Source organism: Zootoca vivipara, chromosome 9, assembly GCF_963506605.1.
Source record: "Zootoca vivipara chromosome 9, rZooViv1.1, whole genome shotgun sequence".
NCBI lineage: Eukaryota > Metazoa > Chordata > Lepidosauria > Squamata > Lacertidae > Zootoca > Zootoca vivipara.
Window position 1 is genome coordinate 13385849 of NC_083284.1, and position 21201 is coordinate 13407049.

At 46.3% G+C, this 21201-nt stretch overlaps 1 protein-coding gene across 1 annotated transcript; it reads right to left on the reverse strand.

Moving 5' to 3' along the window:
* Positions 1 to 1104: 1104 nt before the first annotated feature.
* On the reverse strand, positions 1105 to 19350 carry LOC118084409 (placenta-specific gene 8 protein). Its single transcript, XM_035113895.2, has 5 exons — positions 19258 to 19350; positions 7763 to 7903; positions 4936 to 5060; positions 4624 to 4732; positions 1105 to 1212 (listed from the first exon to the last, which is right to left on the reverse strand). Exons 2-4 carry the CDS (start codon positions 7872 to 7874, stop codon positions 4628 to 4630), a joined length of 342 nt encoding a protein of 113 aa, XP_034969786.2. The 5' UTR covers positions 7875 to 7903; positions 19258 to 19350; the 3' UTR covers positions 1105 to 1212; positions 4624 to 4627.
* Positions 19351 to 21201: the final 1851 nt, after the last annotated feature.

The window sequence follows — 21201 nt, forward strand, 5'->3', positions numbered from 1 at the left end:
TTGTGTGACTGCAGTACATCGTTTATTGCTTTCGTTTTATAGATCAGTGGTCTCGTTAGATAGTAAAATTCAAGTTCAATTGCTGTTTTAGGGGTTGTTTTTAAAAGTCTGGAACGGATGAATCCATTTTGCATTACTTTCTATGGGAAAGCGCGCCTTGGTTTTGGAACGGACTTGGGGAACGGATTAAGTTTGAAAACCGAGGTGCCACTGTGTTGAATGGTGTGTGTGTGTGTGTGTGTGTGTGTGTGTGTGTGTGTGTGTGTTACCAGGATCAGGTGTAGAAGGGTGAAGTTTCACCAGCGACATCACAAGGAGAGTTTATGTTGTATTTGAAATACTTGTTTATTTAAAAGCATAAAATTGGGGAGCAGGAAAACGCTGACTCAGATAGTGGTAGTCTATTAAACAGCATCAGTTCACCCCCAGAAATAAACTCACATCCTTGGATCCTGCCAAGGCTCGTTTCACAACCAGCTGAAAAGATGCAAAACTCTTTCACTAGCTAGTAGATACATTCATGTTCTCTCTCACTCTCTGTAGCTGCTTCCCAGCCGAATGACATTTATTCAACCACCAGCCATCAAAAGCCATTAATGTTAATTTATAGAGGCTTTTGTCCACAAATAATAAACAGAGAAACCTAGAGTACATATATATATACACACACACTAAAATTATTGCAATTATTAAAGATATGAAATTATGTCTAGTAACATGCATTGCCTAGATTGGTGACCATAAGGAAAAGGTATTTTTAATCAATAACAATGATAATTTATAGGAAGCGGGGAGAGATAAAATATGTACTTCATGCATGCTGGCCTGGCTTCTTTTACGGAAAATTGAGTGGCTTACAAGTGGGTCACTTGGGTGGGTGGCAAATGGAATACAGTCAGTATCTGGTTGCCTCCGAAGGATCTGGCTGTGTTGGCATTTCACGACTTGTCTTCTATTAAACAAATTATGCCTTTACTTAAAATAATTTAGCAACCAGTCCCAAATTCGGGCAATTGGCCCAGATGTCTTCAAACCTCCCCCACCCCCCTAAAAATGAAAAACAAGTAACTGTCTTGGCTGGACTTTTTCTGGTTAGGTGGGTACCAAGTTTTGAACATTGTACTGCAGCAGAGTGGAAATCTCAACGCCAGGTTTTGAAATACACCAAGTTCAGGGACACACGGATATCCAGGTCAGTGAATGCAGGAACCCCTAAAATAGGGCAAAAAGGGATAATAGTTATTTATAATGTTTCCGGGTAGGTAATCAGTCAAATGGCGCAACATTAAGCACTTAAGCAATTGGAGTGAAGCAAGGCTGGGGGACCGGAAGCAGCAACATGGGCCGACATGACAATTCTATGATGCTATCCCAGATCAAGGGAAGTAATAGTCCTCTTCTATTCTGCCATGGTCAGACTACACCTGGAACACTGTGTCCAGTTCCGGGCACCACAATTTAAGAAGGCTGTTGACAAGCTGGAACATGCGCAGAGGAGGGCAACTAAGATGATCAAGGATCTGGAAACAAAGCCTTATGTTAAACGATTTAAGGAGCTGGGTATGTTTAGCCTGGAAAAGAGGAGACTGAGAGGAGATGTGATAGCCATCTTCAAACATCTCAAGGGCTGTTACATGGAAGATGGAGAAAGCTTGTTTTCTCCTGCTCCGGAGGGTAGGGCCCGAACGAATAGATCCAAGTGACAAGAAAGGAGATTCCGACTTAACACCAGGAAAAACTTTATGACAGTAAGAGCTGTTTGACAGTGAGAGGTGGTGGACTCTCCTTTGTTGGAGGTCTTTAAGCAGAGGTTGGATGGCCATCTGCCACGGATGCTTTAGTTGAGATTTCTGCCTTGTAGGGGGGTTGGACTAAATGACCCTTGGAGTCCCTTCCAGCCCTACAGTTCTGTGATTCTATGATTCAAATGCTGGGTGGAAGCTCTGCTTCATGCCAACTTGCAGTAGCTGTTGAAACTGTTGGCTCAGCACCGTGGTCCTTCATTAAGGGACCATAAGAAGTCAGACCACCAGGACATTCAGCTTGGTATTGTCTACACTGATGGGCAAAGGCTCTCCAGGATTCCGGGCAGGAGACATTCCCAGCCCTACCTTGAGATGTTGGGCGTTGAACCTGGGACCTTTTGCATGCAAAGCATCTGCTGTAGCACTGAGCTCGAGCTCTTGGGCAACATGGGAAGTGGCCCTTAGCATCAGGGGTTCCCAGCTGTAAAATGGGACCAACGAAGGGTTGTGACGCTCACGCTTTTGACCATGCTTCCCTACGGCTGCCCTAGGACCTATGTGCTCCTCCTCTGTAGAGGAGCGGGCCATTGCACAATTGCACATACAGAGGCAGGAAGCTGAAGCATGCAAAGTTCTGCCATGTCCTTGACTGAAAGCTACCTCTCATCCTCAAGGCCACACGTGACCACCCTGTTACCTGTAGCTTAGTGGGAGGGCATCTGCCCCGCATGCAGAAGGCCCCTGGTTCAATCCCTGGCATTTCCAGGTAGGGCTAGGGATGCTGTCCAACTGGAACCCCAGAGAGCCGTTGTTGGTACTGACTTGGTCTAAGGTAGCTTCTGGAGTTTTGGGACCCCAACTCCCATATGGAGGGCCCCTGGGCTTGAAGGTCCTCACCACTGTCTGAGAAGAAGAAGAAGAAGAAGAAGAAGAAGAAGAAGAAGAAGAAGAAGAAGAAGAAGAAGAAGAAGAAGAAGAAGAAGAAGAAGAAGAAGAAGAAGAAGAAGAAGAAGAGGAGGAGGAGGAGGAGGAGGAGGAGGAGGAGGAGGAGGAGTTTGGATTTGATATCCCGCTTTATCACTGCCCGAAGGAGTCTCAAAGCAGCTCACATTCTCCTTTCCCTTCCTCCCCCACAACAAACACTCTGTGAGGTGAGTGTGACTAGCCCAAGGTCACCCAGCATGTGGAGGAGTGGAGACTTGACCCGGTTCAGCAGATTACGAGTCCACCGCTCTTAACCACTACACCACACTGGCTCTCTCATAAACGGGTTCAGTGGGGCTTATTCCCAGGTGAGCAGGTACAGCCCAAGGCAGTAATATGCCATAACTGTTCGAAACCTCAGCGCCCTTGACCTTAATGTATTGTGTGCTTGATAATATCTAGTAAATGTTTACTGAAAAAAGCAGAAGCGTTTGAAAACTTCGCTGAGGAGAGAGGTGCGGCCTCACAAGCAGGGCGATAATCCGCCGCCAGAAAGCCATAAAACTGGGTGTGTGTGTGTGTGGAGGAACCTACGTCAGTCTCATGAACCTGCTGGAAGGGAAAAGGAGGCAAAATGCAGTCCTGTCTCCCAGCCCTTCAGGGCTCTCCCCAGGTCACACCTGCTCCCCATGTCCCCTCCACTCGCTGGCCTTGCTCCAGGCTATATTGACTGTTTTGGCCCACCTGCGATGCGTCCTTTAACCCTGATACTGATTTTGCTTGTAGGCATGGAGGATAAGAGAAGGGCAAAGATCAAATGTGCATTAAGCTCACATAACGATAACGGGAATAAGCCATAGAGCATAAAGTGCAGGTGGTGTTTGAGAAGCGTGGGCTAACGATGGTGTCAGAGTCATCTTGATCTCGCGTTCAATACTGTTTGCTCCAGCAAAGGTTTCAGGCTGCTCAGTTTCTGGTAGTTTCTGCTGAAATCCTGCACAACAAGTATTTGGGAGGGGCGGGTTGTCCTGTTTTTATTGTGCTGAATAAAGCTAATTGGGATAGATAGCTCAGTCAGTAGAGCATGAGACTCTTCCGAGCCCCACATTGGGCTAAAGATTCCTGCATTGCAGGGGGTTGGACTAGATGACCATCATGGTCCCTTCCAACTCTACAATTCTATGATTCTATGACCAGGCCAGTATCTGGCAATGGGTCACAAGCCAATGTCATGAGTTACATAGCAGGGGACTTTTGCTTTGCAGAATTTCAAGGTGTCAGGGGCTGTGCTGAGGAGGGTTGCACTGAGAAGGAATGGTGGGAGCCTCCCCCTCCTCCTGATCCGGATCCTGAATCTTGCCAGGAGCAGGAGGACAGTATAGATTTGGAACAGTGGTTTGAAGAGGGGCGTAGTTCAGAAGGCAGAAGCTGGGAAATACTGGATGGGGAACAGCTAGGAGAAGAAACATTGGAAGAGAGACAGGGAGAGTTAACAGATTCACAGTCTCTGGATAGTATCCACCCCCCTTCCTCAAAGTCCCGGAGAGCTCAGAATGTGTCAGAACAGAAAGCACAGAGGGTACAAGCTCAGATTACAAGACGTAGGAGTGACGTAGATTGATAGGATGGAGTAGGGAGTGACCTTAATTGGGAGCACCGCCATTCTGGTTAGAGGCTTTCTTTTGTCCTTCGCTGTGTTTATTAAATAAATGAACTCGTGAGGATTTCCTTTCGTTTGATCTGCTCATTTACAGCCACAGGGGAGGAAGCCGATTCTCCGTAGCCTGACACAAGGCAGATATTTTGGGATTCTGGGATTGGTCCCTCCTTACCTCTTCCCTGCTCCCCCAGTCATATCTAAGGACAACAGAGAATGCATCGAAGAACAATGTATTTTTGCCACGCCTTCCGTTCCTCACCCCTGCTCCTAGGCTGCAAACCGGGAATCACAAACCTTTCTAGAATATCCCCAGCTGCTTCCTCCTGTTGATATCTCTCTTGAGCTGACAAAGATTGCAGGGAGCACAGAAAGTGGTGGTGAGGCAGTCGCAACAGATGGATCCCTGCAGAGAGTAAAAAAAAGCAAAATGTCACAGTAGAAGACTGAACTGTATTTTGATTAGGGACAGGTGGACCATTCTGTTTCCAGTCTCTGCTGGTTTCCTTTATTTTATTTATTTAAGACGTTATCCGCACAACACTTCATTTGGGATTGTTTGTTGAGCAAGCTGGAAAAGCGAAACACAAATATTATCCAGTAATTTACCGGTATCCTGAACTGAGTCCGGTAGCGAGTCCTCATGGCGACGCTTGGTCCACAGCAACAACATTCTTCCATGTCCTTGGCAATTTTGCATCCTAGGCAGCAGAAGCAAAATATTCCACACAGACCTAGAGCCGGGGGAGGGCGGGCGGGAGGAATCAAACACAAAGGTTAGCATTTTCTCACCCTCTAGTATTCATGCAGCCAATAGAATTTCACTGCTTGGTTTCAGAAGCATTTAGAGGCACGGTGTCTTGAGATGAAGAAACACTTTCAAAGAGAGGACCACTTCTCAGTGTTAGAGCATCTATCTTGCAGACAGAACTGTGCCCCAGCATCTCCAGGGCGAGGCTGGGAGTGCCCTGTGTCTGAAATCCTGGAAAGTCACTGCCAATCGTTGTAGACAAAAATGACTCAGGATAGGCACTTCCCTATCTCCCAAATTACTCTCTAGCACCAATTGCTCTTGGGTCAACAATTCCTTGCATCTTGGATTTCTTTCTGCAGTTGCTACGTGCACTTGAAAATTATCAGTCATAATGATGGGTTAGCCAAACTTGTTTGTGAGTTTGCAAAGACTCGCCGAAGGGTGTGTGCAATTCAACTCATGCTCTCTATATAAGCACATACTTAGCCAAGGGACAAACAAGGGCAGCCGAGGCTTAGATAAAAGGTAAAGCAAAGCAAAAATTAATTCATCCAAACATGTGGAATTAATACCCAAGCCTTGCTGTACACACTACAGATTCAGATATCCAAATAGAGAACATTTTTTACTTCCTCATTTGCATTTTACTGGTTGGCTGAGGAATGGAGGGAGGGGGAGCAATCGGATAAATCAGAGAGCACTTTTTCCTGGATATATATTTTTTGGCCTTTGGGAGTAAAAATTCTATGGTCGGGACACATTAGAAATTTCTCCATAGGAATCATTGGAAATCATTGGCTTGTTATGTGAACGCTTGCCCCAGTTAATGATTTCCATGGAACGCATTGTGTTTAGATAGCGAGACCTATGTTTTTATTATATATTATATAGAATAATAATTAATCTCCCTGAGAGGGAAGGTCAGACAATGTAGGCCACACCAGGGTCACCCTATACAGCGCTTCATTTCTTCCCATATAAGTGAGTGGCTGCCCTTTTCTCCTAAGGGGTCCACTTGGGACCATTAATGGGGCGTGGTGACATCTGATCTTATAATATGCTAGGGAGGGAATCAGTCAGTGTGGGCTATTGATTTGATCTTCGTTGCTCTGCAACACCATATTAATGGCCAGAGAAGCAATGGCGTAGCAAGGTCTGGTGGTACCCAGTCCAGAAGTCACCCCCCCCCAAATTGAAATTTTTGCCTGCAAAAATGGTTTGACTTTATTTCATATTTTGGGGAGGAGCCAGATTTGTTGAGCTTTTTGGGGGAAGCCAAAGTTGTTGAGCATTTTTTAGTGGAGATGGCTGCTGCCCTACAGTAGCAGAGCTTCATGCTCCGGCACCGGGGGGGGGGGCGGAGAGCAGGCAGGGGCATGGCTGGTGTGCGCCCCGGGGGCATGGCACGCATCCCAGGGGCGTGTTACATTGACAGCAGGGGCGTGGCACGTCCCAGGAGAGTGTCGTGCGTCCTGGTGGTGACGCATGCCGCCGGCGGGGGTGTGGCGCCCAGCGTGGGCAGGGGGCCAGTCGCGATGTCACCCCACCAGGATCGCACTGCCAGGGGCGGTGCGCTCCCCCTGCACCCCACTTCCTCCCCCAGTGCTGCCCTACAGGGGAGCTGTTTTGGCAGCGGTAAGCCAAAGCACACCAAAGCATCTCTCACTGACGTCGAGTGCCGCACAGGATTTTGTCACCCCCCCCTCAGAGGTGACACCCGGGGCAGACCGCACCCACCGCACCCACCTTGCTCCGCCCCAGCAGAGAAGGGGACTGGAGCTCCTCACCTCAGATGGACCAAGTGATCTGAGGAGCCAACGGGAGGGGCTGGCTGGCCTTGTACAAGTCTTGCTCCAGGGTTGGTTTCTCAGTCCACACAACTTGTCAGAGGAAGTAGCTATTCTAGAGACTGCTGTGCCTCTCCTCCCCTTTCTGAGACCTCCCCTGAAGCTTCCATGTGTCCCGCTTTACAGAATACAGTCCTCTATTTGAAGGACTGCCAATCCAAATCCAATTTAAGGACAGAGAACCCAGAAAAGAGATAGCTGGGAGCACCTGGGCTGCAAACGGAGCAGATATGGTCTCGGTCCAGTATACCTGAAGGAGCGTCTCCACCCCCATCGTTCTGCCCGGACACTGAGGTCCAGCTCCGAGGGCCTTCTGGTGGTTCCCTCCCTGCGAGAAGTGAGGTTACAGGGAACCAGGCAGAGGGCCTTTGCAGTAGTGGCGCCCGCCCTGTGGAATGCCCTCCCATCCGATGTCAAGGAAATAAACAACTGTCTGACTTTTAGAAGACATCTGAAGGCAGCCCTATATAGGGAAGCTTTTAATGTTTGATGTTTCATTGTGTTTTTATTATTCTGTTGTGAGCTGCCCAGAGTGGCTGGGGAAACCCAGCCAGGTGGGTATAAATAATAATAATAATAATAATAATAATAATAATAATAATAATAATAATTACTACTACTACTACTAGTACTACTATTCACAAGTGGCAGATGTTACACTTCTTCCCCTGAATGGGAAGTCCACCTTGCTATTTGAGAATGGCCACACTATGTGTGATGGAACACTGGCTTTTATAGAGAGAGGTTGGCTGTTGTTTTATAGTACAGGTAAACCATGGCTGATATTCAAAGTCCCACAAGGCCATAAAACCCCAAATCTTTGAACTTCACTCACAGATGCGACAGTCACTGCCACAGTCACAGAGGTCCGTCTGCCACTCAAAACTCCGCGTGGATGTGTGGCATTGCGGCTGGCTGGTGACAACAGGCCGATAAGTCATTTCCATTTTCACAAGGTCTGCTTAGATGTTGCTGTCTAGTGGGAGGGAAAAATACATTGGTTTTGAGACTTTTAAAAGTGCAACTAGTCTCTGCATCGTGCCCTTCAGCAAAACCCGCTGAGTAAATCATGAGATTAAGAAAAAGAGGATCATTTTCTAAATTAGTAAGTAGTTTAGGAGCAGAAAGCAGACATTAAGGGTGATTTCACAGTACAGTGAGGGAAGGAAGATTGTGGCTTTCCAGTTGCTGTTGAACTCCCATCAGATGCCAAAGAAATAAACAACTACCTGACGTTTAGAAGACATCTGAAGGCAGCCCTGTCTAGGGAAGTTTTTAATGACTGATGTTTTAATGTATTTTTAATCTTTTGTTGGAAGCCACCCAGAGTGGCTGGGGAAACCCAGACAGATGGGTGGAGTATAAATAATAAATTATTATTAACTAGAACTCCACTTTGCTTAAAAATTAGGACCAAATGAAATCCTGCTCCATTTGATGATGGTGAGATGGTCTTAACATGGTATAAGGCAGTTTCCTATGTTCCTAAATCGGGAAGAATGCTCAGTAAACAGGTTGTCTGGAATGAAAGAAGCCTCAGTGCATAATCATGGAAAAAACACAAATTTCATGACAAGAATTATTGACATTATTAGTAAAAACAAACAAACTAAAAAGCAAATTGCCAACATTGTCATTAGGGCTGGGCGATGTATTGATACATCGTCCAAAATCGGTTTGAAGTCCACATCCTGGTAATCCTATATAATAATGTCCAAGTTGTCCCTGCGTCCAAGCTGTCCCGTGTGTCCCTGGGTCACTGCGCATGTGCCCCAGAGATACAGGGATTGGACAGCAGAGACTGCGCGCGCGCACTCTCCCCCCCCTGCCTCCTCCAACCGCCGCTCCCGCCAGACACCGCCTCACTGCAGGGCACGTCAGGGAAGCGAGGGTGGAGGCCGGCGAAGGCCTCCTCACAACCCTCCCTGGCCGTGAGGAGCGGCGGTTGGAGGAGGCAGGGGGGGGGGAGAGTGCGCGCGTCCTTCCTGTCGGCGGCTGGGGGAGAGGAACGGAGGAGGAGAACGCAGCGCTTTCTCCTCCTCCGTTCCTGTCCCCCTGCCGCCGACAGCAAGGACAGGTCCCAGGGTTCAGAGAAGCGCTGCGCAAGCGCTTCTCCGAACCCTGGGATGTCTCCTTGCTGTCGGCGGCTGCGGGAGAGGAACGGAGGAGGAGAATGCAGCGCTTTCTCCTCCGTTCCTGTCCCCCTGCTGCCGACAGCAAGGACAGGTCCCAGGGTTCGGAGAAGCGCTGCGCAAGCGCTTCTCCGAACCCTGGGATGTCTTCTTCCTGTCGGCGGCTGCGGGACAGGAACGGAGGAGGAGAACGCAGCGCTTTCTGCTCCTCCATTCCTGTCCCCCTGCCGCCGACAGCAAGGACAGGTCCCAGGGTTCGGAGAAGCGCTGCACAAGCGCTTCTCCGAACCCCAGGATGTTCTAGCGCCCGTTATTAAACGGGCTGAAATACACTAGTAGTTCCATAATATCCAACATGGCAATATATCGCGAAATATCACAATGTGTGTGTGTGTGTCGTATGTTAAAAAAATAAAATTGTGATGTGGGAAAAACTGTGAAGCCAACTTGCCACTTTTCTCACAATTCCTCCTGCCCCTGTTGCTCTGTACAGTGGTACCTCGGTTTACAACCACAATTGCTTCTGGAAGTCAGTACTTAACCTGAAGCGTACTTAACCTGAAGTGAACTTTCCCATGGAAAGTAATGGAAAGTGGATTAATCTGTTCCAGACGGGTCTGCGGAGTACTCAACCTGAAGCGTACTTAACCCGAAGCACGGGTGTAATTGGTTCAGACCTCTAAGTAGGAGCAGTTGCCAGGAAATTACCCAGTTCGCCTCTACAGACTGTAGTTGCATCCTTATTCTCAGACATTGTGATACATTGGTCAGAGCCGTAGCTAGGTGATTTTGCACCCCTGGCCAGAACCGTCCAGATTGTGCCCACCACCAACCACTGACAAATTAGTTCTTCTTTCCGCCTCTCCTCCAAACGCCGCCCCCCCGCACCCATTCATTTCCTCACACACTTCACCTTGTAATGAATTCTGACTGAAGGAGGACACCAAGATGGAGAAGGTTGACCTAGATGACTGTAATATAGGCTGGTTCCCATTCTGTAATATATGGGACTGTAATATAGGCTGGTTCCCAGACTGTAATATAGGCTGGTTCCTATTCCTGTCTCCCTATTAAAGTGGGGTGCTCCCCACTTTATGGGATTTCACATGCCATAAAGTGGGGAGTCCCTCCCCACGCGGGACTCCTGCCTGCATGTGAAATCCCATAAAGTGGGGAGCAGCCCACTTTAATAGGGAGACGGGAATGGGAACCAGCTCCTTGGGGTCAAGGTTCCTTCACCCCGCCTAAAATATTTGAGGCGGTTCCTCCCCCCCCCCCAGTTTATGAGCATTGCCATTCAAATAGTGTGTGTCCGCTTTGTCTTATGGTTGATTATACAGGGCAGTGCTTACTTGTCCCCCTCCCCCCATATATTTTATTCAAGTTGGCACCCTTGAGGGAGGGTGTGCGAAAGGGGAGAGAGAGAAAGATACTCCAGAGTAGGCAGGCTTTGAAGTTGGTGCCCGGTGCCCGGAGAGGCAGGGCCGCAGGCGCTGAGGTCGGCCTGGCAGCGTCAGAGCCCTTCCCAGCCCCAGCCCTGAGTGAGGTCTGGGAAAGGCAGAACCGGTGCTTCACAGCCAAGCGGGATGGGGCGCTTGAGGCGCATGCAGGCTCCCCCGCCAGCTCAGCTGAGAGCACGCATTGCCCATCATGCCCTCTTCCTTATCCTGCTTGGCTGCGGGCAGGGAGCGCTGGCTGGACAGGGTGCCTGGCGGAGGATCTCAGCAGCCAATTTTACTCCCTCTGCCTGCACCCCTCACCACCCCCTAGCTACGGCCCTAATATTGGTACATTGCAATGGTTAGCTAGTGATATATCACAATGTTGAAAAACCAGACATCACCCAGCCTGAAGTGTAGTTGCTTTATATAAAACTATGGTGTGGTCACTTTTGGAATACCGTGGAACATTCTAGCTGCCACGTCTCAAAACTGATATCATGGGGATATAGACTATGACACCAATGAAGCCATGCTGATGTGAACAGCTATGGGGCGGAGTTGTGAAAAACACACCAAAAAGAAAACAGCTTCACTGTGCTCTAAGGCAATAATGTGAATATACTCTTGGTTTGCAGTTTGGGTCAGCTAGAGGGAGATGGAGGGAAAGGCCAGGGCTGTAGGATTTGTAGGGAACTGGGTGTGCCCCTAAGAAGCCTGATGAATGTGTTGAACCAAAGGTGAGCTGTTCCGGACGCTCTGCAAACGTCATCTTGGTAGTCAAGATAACCCAACAATTAACTGGTACTTGTAGCAATGAATTTTTTCTGCAAGTCCACACCTTCTTAAAGCACTAGATTTTGCTGCAAGCCCACACCTTCTTAAAGCACTATTTCAGATTGCTCTGGCGTTTCTTGAACAATGGCGGTTCAGAAGAATGGGGGGAACAGCGACTGCTGGAGGTTGTGGGTTTCAAAAGACGTTCCAAGAAGTCCCAGGGCAACCAGGGACTCCTCCATGAGATGGTCAGGAGTGGTGGAAAAGGAGCTCCGCCCACCGCTACTGATTATTTTTATTTGCAGTGGAAGATGCAGAAAGAACACAAGTTACAGGGAACCAGGCAGAGGGCCTTCTCGGTAGTGGCACCCACCCTGTGGAATGCCCTCCCACCAGGACATTTTTCTCAAAGAGAAAAACAACTACCAGACTTTTAGGAGACATCTGAAGGCAGCCCTGTTTAGGGAAGCTTTTAATGCTTAATAGATTATTGTATTTTAATGTTTATTGGAAGCCGTCCAGAGTGGCTGGGGAAACCCAGCCAGATGGGTGGGATATAAATAAATTATTATTATTAGGTACACTTGTAGTTCATGAACTCTTGTCTTGCACAGAGTGTGATAGCGAAGCCAAGTAAGTCTGGCCTCTTTCTTGACATGAGCAGATCGTGTGCCCGGGCTGGAATGTGCTTCTGCATGTTCCTCTGCAACATGCAAGGCTTGCACAACACTCTGGGCGACTCATCACCAGACAGAGCAGAACGGGAAGTATTATTCCCCAAAGGCAGAAAGTCTGGAAATCACCGAGGAATCAAGGCTGAGGTTGCATACGCACTGAACCTTTAAAGAATTCTGAGCACCGCAGTTCACCTCCTGCAGAACTGCAATTCCCAGCAACCCTTAACAAACCACAGTGCCTAGTATTCTTTGTGGGGGGGGGGGTAATGTGCCCAGATTTAGTGTGTACTCAGCCTGAGAGGGAGAGGGCATGTCCACTCCAGATGAGCATCCCTTGAGCCTAGGCCCACAGGGTTGTCTCTAGCTATTTGTTACTCATCAGCAAGACCCAGTGCCGGATTTACATATAAGCTAAACAAGCTATAGCTTAGGGCCCCACTCTCTTGGGGGCACCCAAAAAACTTAAAAGGAAATAAAACCTGGATGTACATTTCCAAAATATAAGATAAAAAAACAAATAAAATAAAACCTACATATAGCAACAGTGTTTTGTGTTGTGTAGGCACCTATGGTGTATTAACGCTGTACTGTTTTAATACTCGATTGGGAGCCGCCCAGAGTGGCTGGGGAGACTCAGCCAGATGGGCGGGGTACAAATAATAAATTATCATCATCATCATCCTATTATGGTGTAAGTAATGGGCCCCACCTGCTAGCCAGCTCCCTAAAATATCACTGGTTTGCTCATTTCTATATCTATATACATTCTTCTTAATTGTATACTATTAATATACTTCTTAATTGTATTTCAGTTCAACAATCATTTTGATAAAATATGTATTTTGTTATGTGCAAATGGCTTTAGATACCTATTAAAGATAAAGGGGGCCCTGACCATTAGGTCCAGTCGTGACTGACTCTGGGGTTGCGGCGCTCATCTCGCGTTATTGGCCGAGGGAGCCGGCGTACAGCTTCCAGGTCATGTGGCCAGCATGACAAAGCCGCTTCTGGTGAACCAGAGCAACTCACGGAAACGCTGTTTACCTTCCCGCTGTAGTGGTACCTATTTATCTACTTGCACTTTGAGGTTGGCAGGAGCTGGGACCGAGCAACGGGAGCTCACCCGTCGCAGGGATTCGAACCGCCGACCTTCTGATCAGCAAGCCCTAGGCTCTGTGGTTTAACGCACAGCGCCACCTGCGCCCCAGCTCCAAACTTCTTTCAAAAATGCAAGCTTTTGATCTGCTAGGTTGGCAGGAGCTGGGACCGAGCAATGGGAACTCATCCTGTTGCGGGGATTCGAACCGCCGACCTTCTGATCGGCAAGCCCTAGGCTCTGTGGTTTAACCCACAGCGCCACCCGCGTCCCAGATGCCTATTAGTCATGTCCATTTCCATGGGTAGGACAAACATTGGGTGCAACCCTGAAAACTGATGGGTAGATCATGGGTCATGTTCAGGGCCAGCCAAAGCCATTTTACCCCTTAAGGCAAGGCATTTACTGGCTGCAAGGGATTGTGGAGACTGCGGAGACACTCGGCCTGGCAGCTGCTAGCAATGGGATCTTGAAACACATTCATTTGGGCAGGCTGGTCGTCCTTGGTTGGGAACGGGGCAAGGGGATACATGATCTGCTGCCCTTCCTGGTCTGCCTCCTGAGACAGATAGCTTCATTTTGGCTCGTGATAGGATTAGTCCTAGTCATGTTTCAAGTGGGAATGGTTACTTCCTTTTCCCCTGAGCTATTTCTTCTGAAACAGCCGGTTTTCAGTTCCTTCTACCCAGCATGGTTGGCACCAGGGCCATGTGAAATGGAAACCCCTGTGGCTGAAATCTCACAGAAACCACAAATCTGATTTGATAACCAAATCGTTCGGTGACCCGAAACCTTTCCCATCTGCAGATTTTGTGTGAGAATCAAGTGTCCCCTGGTCATGCAAAGCGGGGCAGCTAACCATTTCCAAACGTTTGGGTTCGTAGTGGTGCTGCCAAACTGAAAGTGAAGTTCAGCATAAATTGCATTTTGATTTGTAGTCTCAGCAGGTTGCTTTTGACAAAGCTGATCGCAAGAAATCCAGCCAAGTTCTCTGTCTTCTCTCATCCACACCATCCATTTAAGGCCCTTTTATACCAATTTAAGAGCCAGGGCTTTCCCCCAAAGAATCCTGGGAACTGTCATTTGTTAAGGGTGCTGAAAGCTGTTAGGAACTCTTGACAAACAACAGCTCCCAAGAATCTTTGGGGGAAGCCATGACTGTCAAAGAATGCTTTAAAAGCATGGTGTGGCTGTGACCTCAGAGGGCCATTCAAATAATGTTACATTTGTAGTTCCCCTAAAAACAGACAAATGCTGCTGTTTAGTGCAACCCCAGTCTTCTGCCTGCCTCAAGCTACCTCTTGCTGCCTAATGATAGGACCAACTCTGGCGATCTCTCTAATGGATATTGCCTGGACATTTGCAAAGCTTCAACCCACAATCATAAAAGCTAAATGTCTACTTTTGTTTCCACAGGTTCAGTGATAGTTGCTCACCCGCTTCCCCAACAAAGAGATTTCTGTATCATCCCCCCTGAAGGATCCACCCTATTCTCCCGATTGTAAAAAATTAAAACTAACTTTAATATTGACTTTTTATATTGTTGCAACCTGCCCCGGGACCTTATGGTGAAGGGTGCGTAAGAAATCCATTTAATGATAAAAACGATAAGAATTAGATCTTCGTGTTTTTAAGTGTCAGGTGTAACTTCAGCCTGAACACAGCAGAGTTTGCGCAGGTTTTTCTGGAAGCTTCTGGCGGTAACTTAAATGACTAGACGTCTGGACGCAGAGTAAACTATATACAGTATTTATTAAAATAAAAGAAATCCAGAGTTTCTATGTACAACTTTAGAACTCAAAAACAAAGTAAAATAAATCCTTTCCTCTCTGTCTCTCTGTCTCTGTGTCTCTCTCTCACAACCGATACAGCACCTCTCCTCCTACACTGACCACACTCACCACACCACATACTGTGCTAGCTTTCTCTGATAACAGGTCTCAGTGCTGATCTCAACCAATGAGAGCGCAGTTACTATGGCAGAAGTAGACCTTGGCTTTCTGCCCAGTGTTAATTGCTTGTCCTAGAGTTGATTGTGTGAAGAAGCAATCTGATGGTTTCTCATGCTACTAATTTAGCAAAACCCGAACATTAAAATGGTCATTCTTATTTTCCAACTGGTTGATAATAAAAACTAGAAGCCTTGTATCTAGCATTGTTCAGCTATTCTAAGAAACCGCCCCCTGGCACCATCAGATCTGAAACGAATAATATTTTAAGCCACCACCCAGGTCAATTTCATGGGATACAGTTATCATCGATAACATATAGGGTACAATCCAGTCAATGAAGAAAACGTTTAAGTCCCATAACTAATTTGAACAGTGGAGAGTTAAGCAGACACTTGACTCCTGCTAAAATGGTTGGGAACTGAAGATTGTAGCCCCAGTTTTTCTTCTTGTTTGAAAGGACTAGTCAAATCGATCATGTCAAAACAAACAGCATGCAAGGCCTAGCACAGCCTACATTTTAGATGCCAGGAAACTCATGATGATTCACAGATATCGCAATGCAGAGTTCATTAGAGCTCTGATTTCTCGGTCCAATTTCCTTTGAAAGCTCCTGGCGTGGCTCTCTTTGGAAAATGAGGCGCACGCTTTGAAAGCAAGGCTTTATTGGTGCCTGGGTTCAATCCAAGCACCTGTTGTCAGTGCCAAGACACAACTCCAAAGCATGGAGAGTTGTTTAAGCAGTACATTTAAATCGGGTGGAACTCAAATTGAGAGTATCTGGGTCAAAATTACAGGAGAGAGAAATAACAGTGATCTCATTGTGGGAGTTTACTATAGACCCGCCAAGCCAAACTGAGGACACAGATGATGCCTTCCTGGAACAGATGGCCAACCATTCAAAAGGAAGTGAGATAGTAGTAATGGGGGATTTCAACTAGCCTGATATTTGCTGGATGTCAAACTCAGCCAAGAGCAGCGTTTCTCAACCACTAGTGTGCCGCGAGACACTGGCTGGTGTGCCGCGACGTGCCGCGACGAGAAGGGTGATTTGCATTGTCACGTGCCTGGCGGCCGCCAATAAACAGCACTAACCCGCCGGAAAGCAATATTTCTCCTCCTCTTTCCCAAAGCTCAGTGCAAACGAGCCTGGCGGCCGCCAATACTCAGCACTAACCTGCCGGAAAGCAATATTTGGCAAGTGTTTCTTACAGTCATAATTATAATATAGGGCGGCACAGAGTTAAATTTTTTAACTTTTTTAATGGTGGTGTGCCTCGTGATTTTTTTCACGGAACAAGTGTGCCGTGGCCCAAAAAAGGTTGAGAAACACTGGCCAAGAGCATAAGGTCGAACAGATTCCTCCCTGGCCTTGCAGACAATTTCATTGTCCAGAAAGTAGGAGAAGCAACAAGAGGATCAGCCATTTTAGATCTGGTCCTAGCCAAGAGTGATGACCTGATTAGTGGGGTGAAAGTGACAGGATCATTAGGTGGGAGTGATCATGCTCTTCTGGAGTTTATTATACAGCGGAAAGGAGCAACCAAGCATACTAAGACTCAAATTCTAGACTTTAAGAAAGCCGACTTCAGAAAACTTAGGGAAACGCTGGGTGAAATCCCATGGACAGCAATACTAAAAGGGAAGGGAGTTCATGATGGTTGGGAGTTTGTTAAAAGGGAGACATTAAAAGCACAACTTCAGGCAATACTAATGAGACGGAAACATGGAAGGTGCCTAAAGAAGCCAGGGTGGCTATCTAAAGAACTTTTAACTGAGTTAAGATTTAAAAGGGATATGTACAAAAAATGGAAAAAGGGGGAAACCACCAGAGAGGACTTCAAACAAATAGCCAGCACGTGTAGAGACAAAGTCAGAAAAGCTAAAGCACAGAATGAACTCAGGCTTGCTAGAGAGGTTAAAAGCAACAAAAAATGGCTTTTATGGGTATGTCCGTAGTAAAAGGAAGAACAAGGAAACAGTGGGGTCACTTAAAAGAGAAGATGGTGAAATGCGAACAGGGGACAGAGAAAGGGCAGAACTCCTCAATGCCTTCTTTGCCTCAGTCTTCTCCAAAAAAGAAAACAATGCCCGACCTGAAGAATATGGAGCAGATGATTCAGCAGGGGAAACACAGCCCAGAACAAGTAAGGAGGTAGTACAAGAATACTTGGCTAGTCAACCTAGGGAAAGATTCTAGAGCAGATCATTAAGCAAACGGTCTAGAAAGGAACACTGTGATCACTAAAAGTCAGCATGGGTTTCTGAAAAGCAGGTCATGTCAGACTAATCTGATCTCATTTTTTGACAGTCACAACCCTGGTAGATGAAGGGAACGCTGTGGATGTAGCATATCTTGATTTCAGCAAGGCCTTTGACAAGGTGCCCATGATATTCTTGTAAAGAAGCTAGTAAAATGCGGGCTAGACAATGCTACCATTCAATGGATTTGTAACTGGCTCCCTGACCGAACCCAAAGAGTGCTCATCAATGGCTCCTCTTCATCATGGAGAGTAGTGACTAGTGGGGTGCCACAGGGTTCTGTCTTGGGCCCAGTCTTATTCAACATCTTTATAAACGACTTGGATGATGGGCTTGTGGGAACCCTGATCAAGTTTGCAGATGACACCAAATTGGGAGGGGTGGCTAATACCCCAGAGGACAGGATCACACTTCAAAATGACCTTAACAGATTAGACAACTGGGACAAAGCCAACAAGATAAATGTTAACAGGGAGAAATGTAAAGTACTACACTTGGGCAAAAAAAAATGAAAGGCACAAATACAGGATGGGAGACACCTGGCTTGAGAGCAGTACATGTGAAAAGGATCTAGGAGTCTTGGTAGACCACAAACTTGACATGAGTCAACAGTGTGATGTAGCAGCTAAAAAAGCCAATGCAATTCTGGGCTGCATCAATAGGAGTATAGCATCTAGATCTAGGGAAGTAATAGTACCACTGTATTCTGCTCTGGTCAGACCTCACCTGGAGTATTGTGTCCAGTTCTGGGCACCACAGTTTGGGAGGGATGCTGACAAGCTGGAATGTGTCCAGAGGAGGGTAACCAAAATGGTCAAAGGCCTGGAAACGATGCCTTATGAGGAACGGCTTAGGGAGCTGGGCATGTTTAGCATGGAGAAGAGAAGGTTCAGGGGTGATATGATAGCTATGTTCAAATATATAAAAGGATGCCATATAGTGGAGGGAGAAAGGTTGTTTTCTGCTGCTCCAGAGAAGCGGACACGGAGCAATGGATTCAAACTACAAGAAAGAAGATTCCACCTAAACATCAGGAAGAACTTCCTGACAGTAAGAGCTGTTCAACAGTGGAATTTGCTGCCAATGAGTGTGGTGGAGTCTCCTTCTTTGGAGGTCTTTAAGCAGAGGCTTGACAGCCATATGTCAGGAATGCTTTGATGGTGTTTCCTGCTTGGCAGGGGGTTGGACTAGATGGCCCTTGTGGTCTCTTCCAACTCTATGATTCTATGATTCTACCGCAAGAAGACGGTAGGCTTCCACAGATGAAATGAGAAGCCACTCAACACATTATGTCAAATTGTGGCATCATTCAGCATTAAGGACTCAGGCCACAAAGGTGAAAGAAACAAATATAAAAAGCTCTGAGGTGTTCTGGAGACTTCTGTAGCAATGGTATGTTTGTGTATATATATATATACTCTCTCTCTCTCTCTCTCTCTCTCTGTCTCTGTATGCCTTTAAGACCCATTCATTAATGGGGCACATGGCTGGAATTTTACGCACACTTAATTGAAACACCTTTTTCTTATTTGTAAACCGCCCTGGAATATTTTGATACAAGGTGGTACACAGTGGAAGCTGGTCCATTTACACACTCAGTCTACTCTTGGGCTCTCTCAACCTAACTTCAACTGTACCAATCCCAATAGCCACCAGTAAGAAATAGATAGATGATAGATAGATAGATAGATAGATAGATAGATAGATAGATAGATAGATAGATGATAGATAGATAGATAGATAGATAGATAGATAGATAGATAGATAGATAGATAGATGGTAGATAGATATAGATGGATGGATAGGCAGGGAGGGAGGGAGGCAAAGGACTCAGTTCCTAGTCATGACAAACAGCCTGTGTCCATTATTTCCCTTTCACACCATTTCTTTGCTGATATGAAAATTAAGCATTGGATTCAATTCCAGACTTTAGGCAAATCAGTTGGGAGCTTTCAGAAATCCCAAAATAATCAGGGAAAAAAGAAACTGTACACATACCCCTTTGCTGAATTATCCTGGATGGAGTGTTTTCTTTCCTTAGACGAAATTTAACCAACACGTTTATTCTGTATAGGGTGTTCACACCACAGCAAGGGAACACTGACACTCTCTGAGATTGTCACTCGCTATTTATATTCAGGAAAATTAATTGTCGGTTACAATATTTGATCTGAACCTGATAGGGAGTAAAGGCAGTCACTCGTTCTGCATGACAAACTAGTAAATTAGACGCTGAGGTTGCTGCAATTGCACAAGTTGAGCATTACAAAAGCTTGGTCTTTCCATAGTCACTACTGGATTACACACTGCTGGACTTAATGTGCTTCTATATATAGAGACGTGAAACCGGCCCTGCCTGCTATTGCGAGAAGTCCACTTTTAAATGAGCTAAGCTGATTAATTAAAAATTAAAATGAGTTAGAATGACTAATTTGTTTTAATAAATTTCCCCCAGCTGGGGTAAGGAGGCACATGAGAAAATAATCTCATGCCGTTTTTGGTAAAACAGAGAACTTGCGGCTCTTCCCAAGTTGCTAAACTACAACTCCCATCAGTACCACCCAATATGGCCAATGGGCAGAGGTGGTGGGAATTGTAGTTCATCAACATCTGGAGCAGGCTTCCTCACACTCGGCCCTCCAGGTGTGATTGGCCTACAACTCCCATGATCCCTAGCTAGCAGGACCAGTGGTCAGGGATGATGGGAATTGTAGTCTCAAAACATCTGGAGGGCCGAGTTTGAGGCAGCCTGATCTGGAGGGTCAAGTGTACTCCATAGCTGCCCCCCAAAATATGAAAATGTGTGTGTGTGTGTGTGTGTGTGTGTGTGTGTGTGAACCCAAATGCAGGGGTGGGTTCCTGCAAGAAGCGAGGTAACAGGGAACCAGGCAGAGGGCCTTCTCGGTAGTGGAACTCTCTCCCTTCAGATGTCAAGGAAATAAACAACTATCTGACAGTTAGAAGACAACTGAAGGCAGCCCTGTTTAGGGACTTTTTTAAAAAAACTTTTTTTGCCTTTATTGATTTTCGTATATTACAATAATAAACATTTTTTATAATACAATCATCATCATCTTCAATAGTTTATATTACATTTTTTTATCCTAGATACAAAAGATAATTCACACCACAAAGTCCACTAAGTAAAATTAAAAGGGAAAGAAAAAATAAAAGAAGAAAAAGAAAAATCAATTTCTCCGGATCTTACATAAATCATCAAATTAGGCTTCCCATCAATACTCATTGTATATTCTTGTATTACAAATGAATGTACTCAATTTACTATGCATATTTTTATCTATTTTCTATTACATTCTTATAACAACATGTACCCGCACTCATAATAATCAAGTCGTTCTCCCTTCAAGGTCACTCAAATGCTAGGGGGTGGGTTAGGGACATTTTTAAGGACTGGTGTTTTAGTATGTTCTGATATATGCTGTGAGCCTCCCAGAGTGGCTGGGGAAACCCATCCAGATGGGCGGGGTATGATAATAATAATAGCTATTATTATTATTATTATTATTATTACTACTATTTTACATTTGGAAAGCTAGGCAAGGTCTGGTATGGTATAAAATTGGATAGGGGATTGCATGTTAAGATTGCTGCAGTGCAGAGGGTTGGACTACTTGACCTCTGGGGTCCTTTCCAACTGTATGATTCTATGAACTGGCAACTGAATTGTGCCAGTGCATTGAATGTGGTGATGGAGGTGATGATATTTAGAGTTCAGGCTTTGTTGGGGTGTATGGGGTGTTAGAGGAGGGGTAGTTCGTTCTCTGCCTTGTGGCTATACTCGTCCATGAGAAAGGCTTCGGGAGTAAACCCCAAGGAAAAAAAATCTGTACCTGCTGTCTTGCAGGATATCTTTGGGAGAAGAAAAGGCTAAGGGGTAAACTCTACACAAATCTGGAGTGGAGTCCCTAAGACGGTTGGATG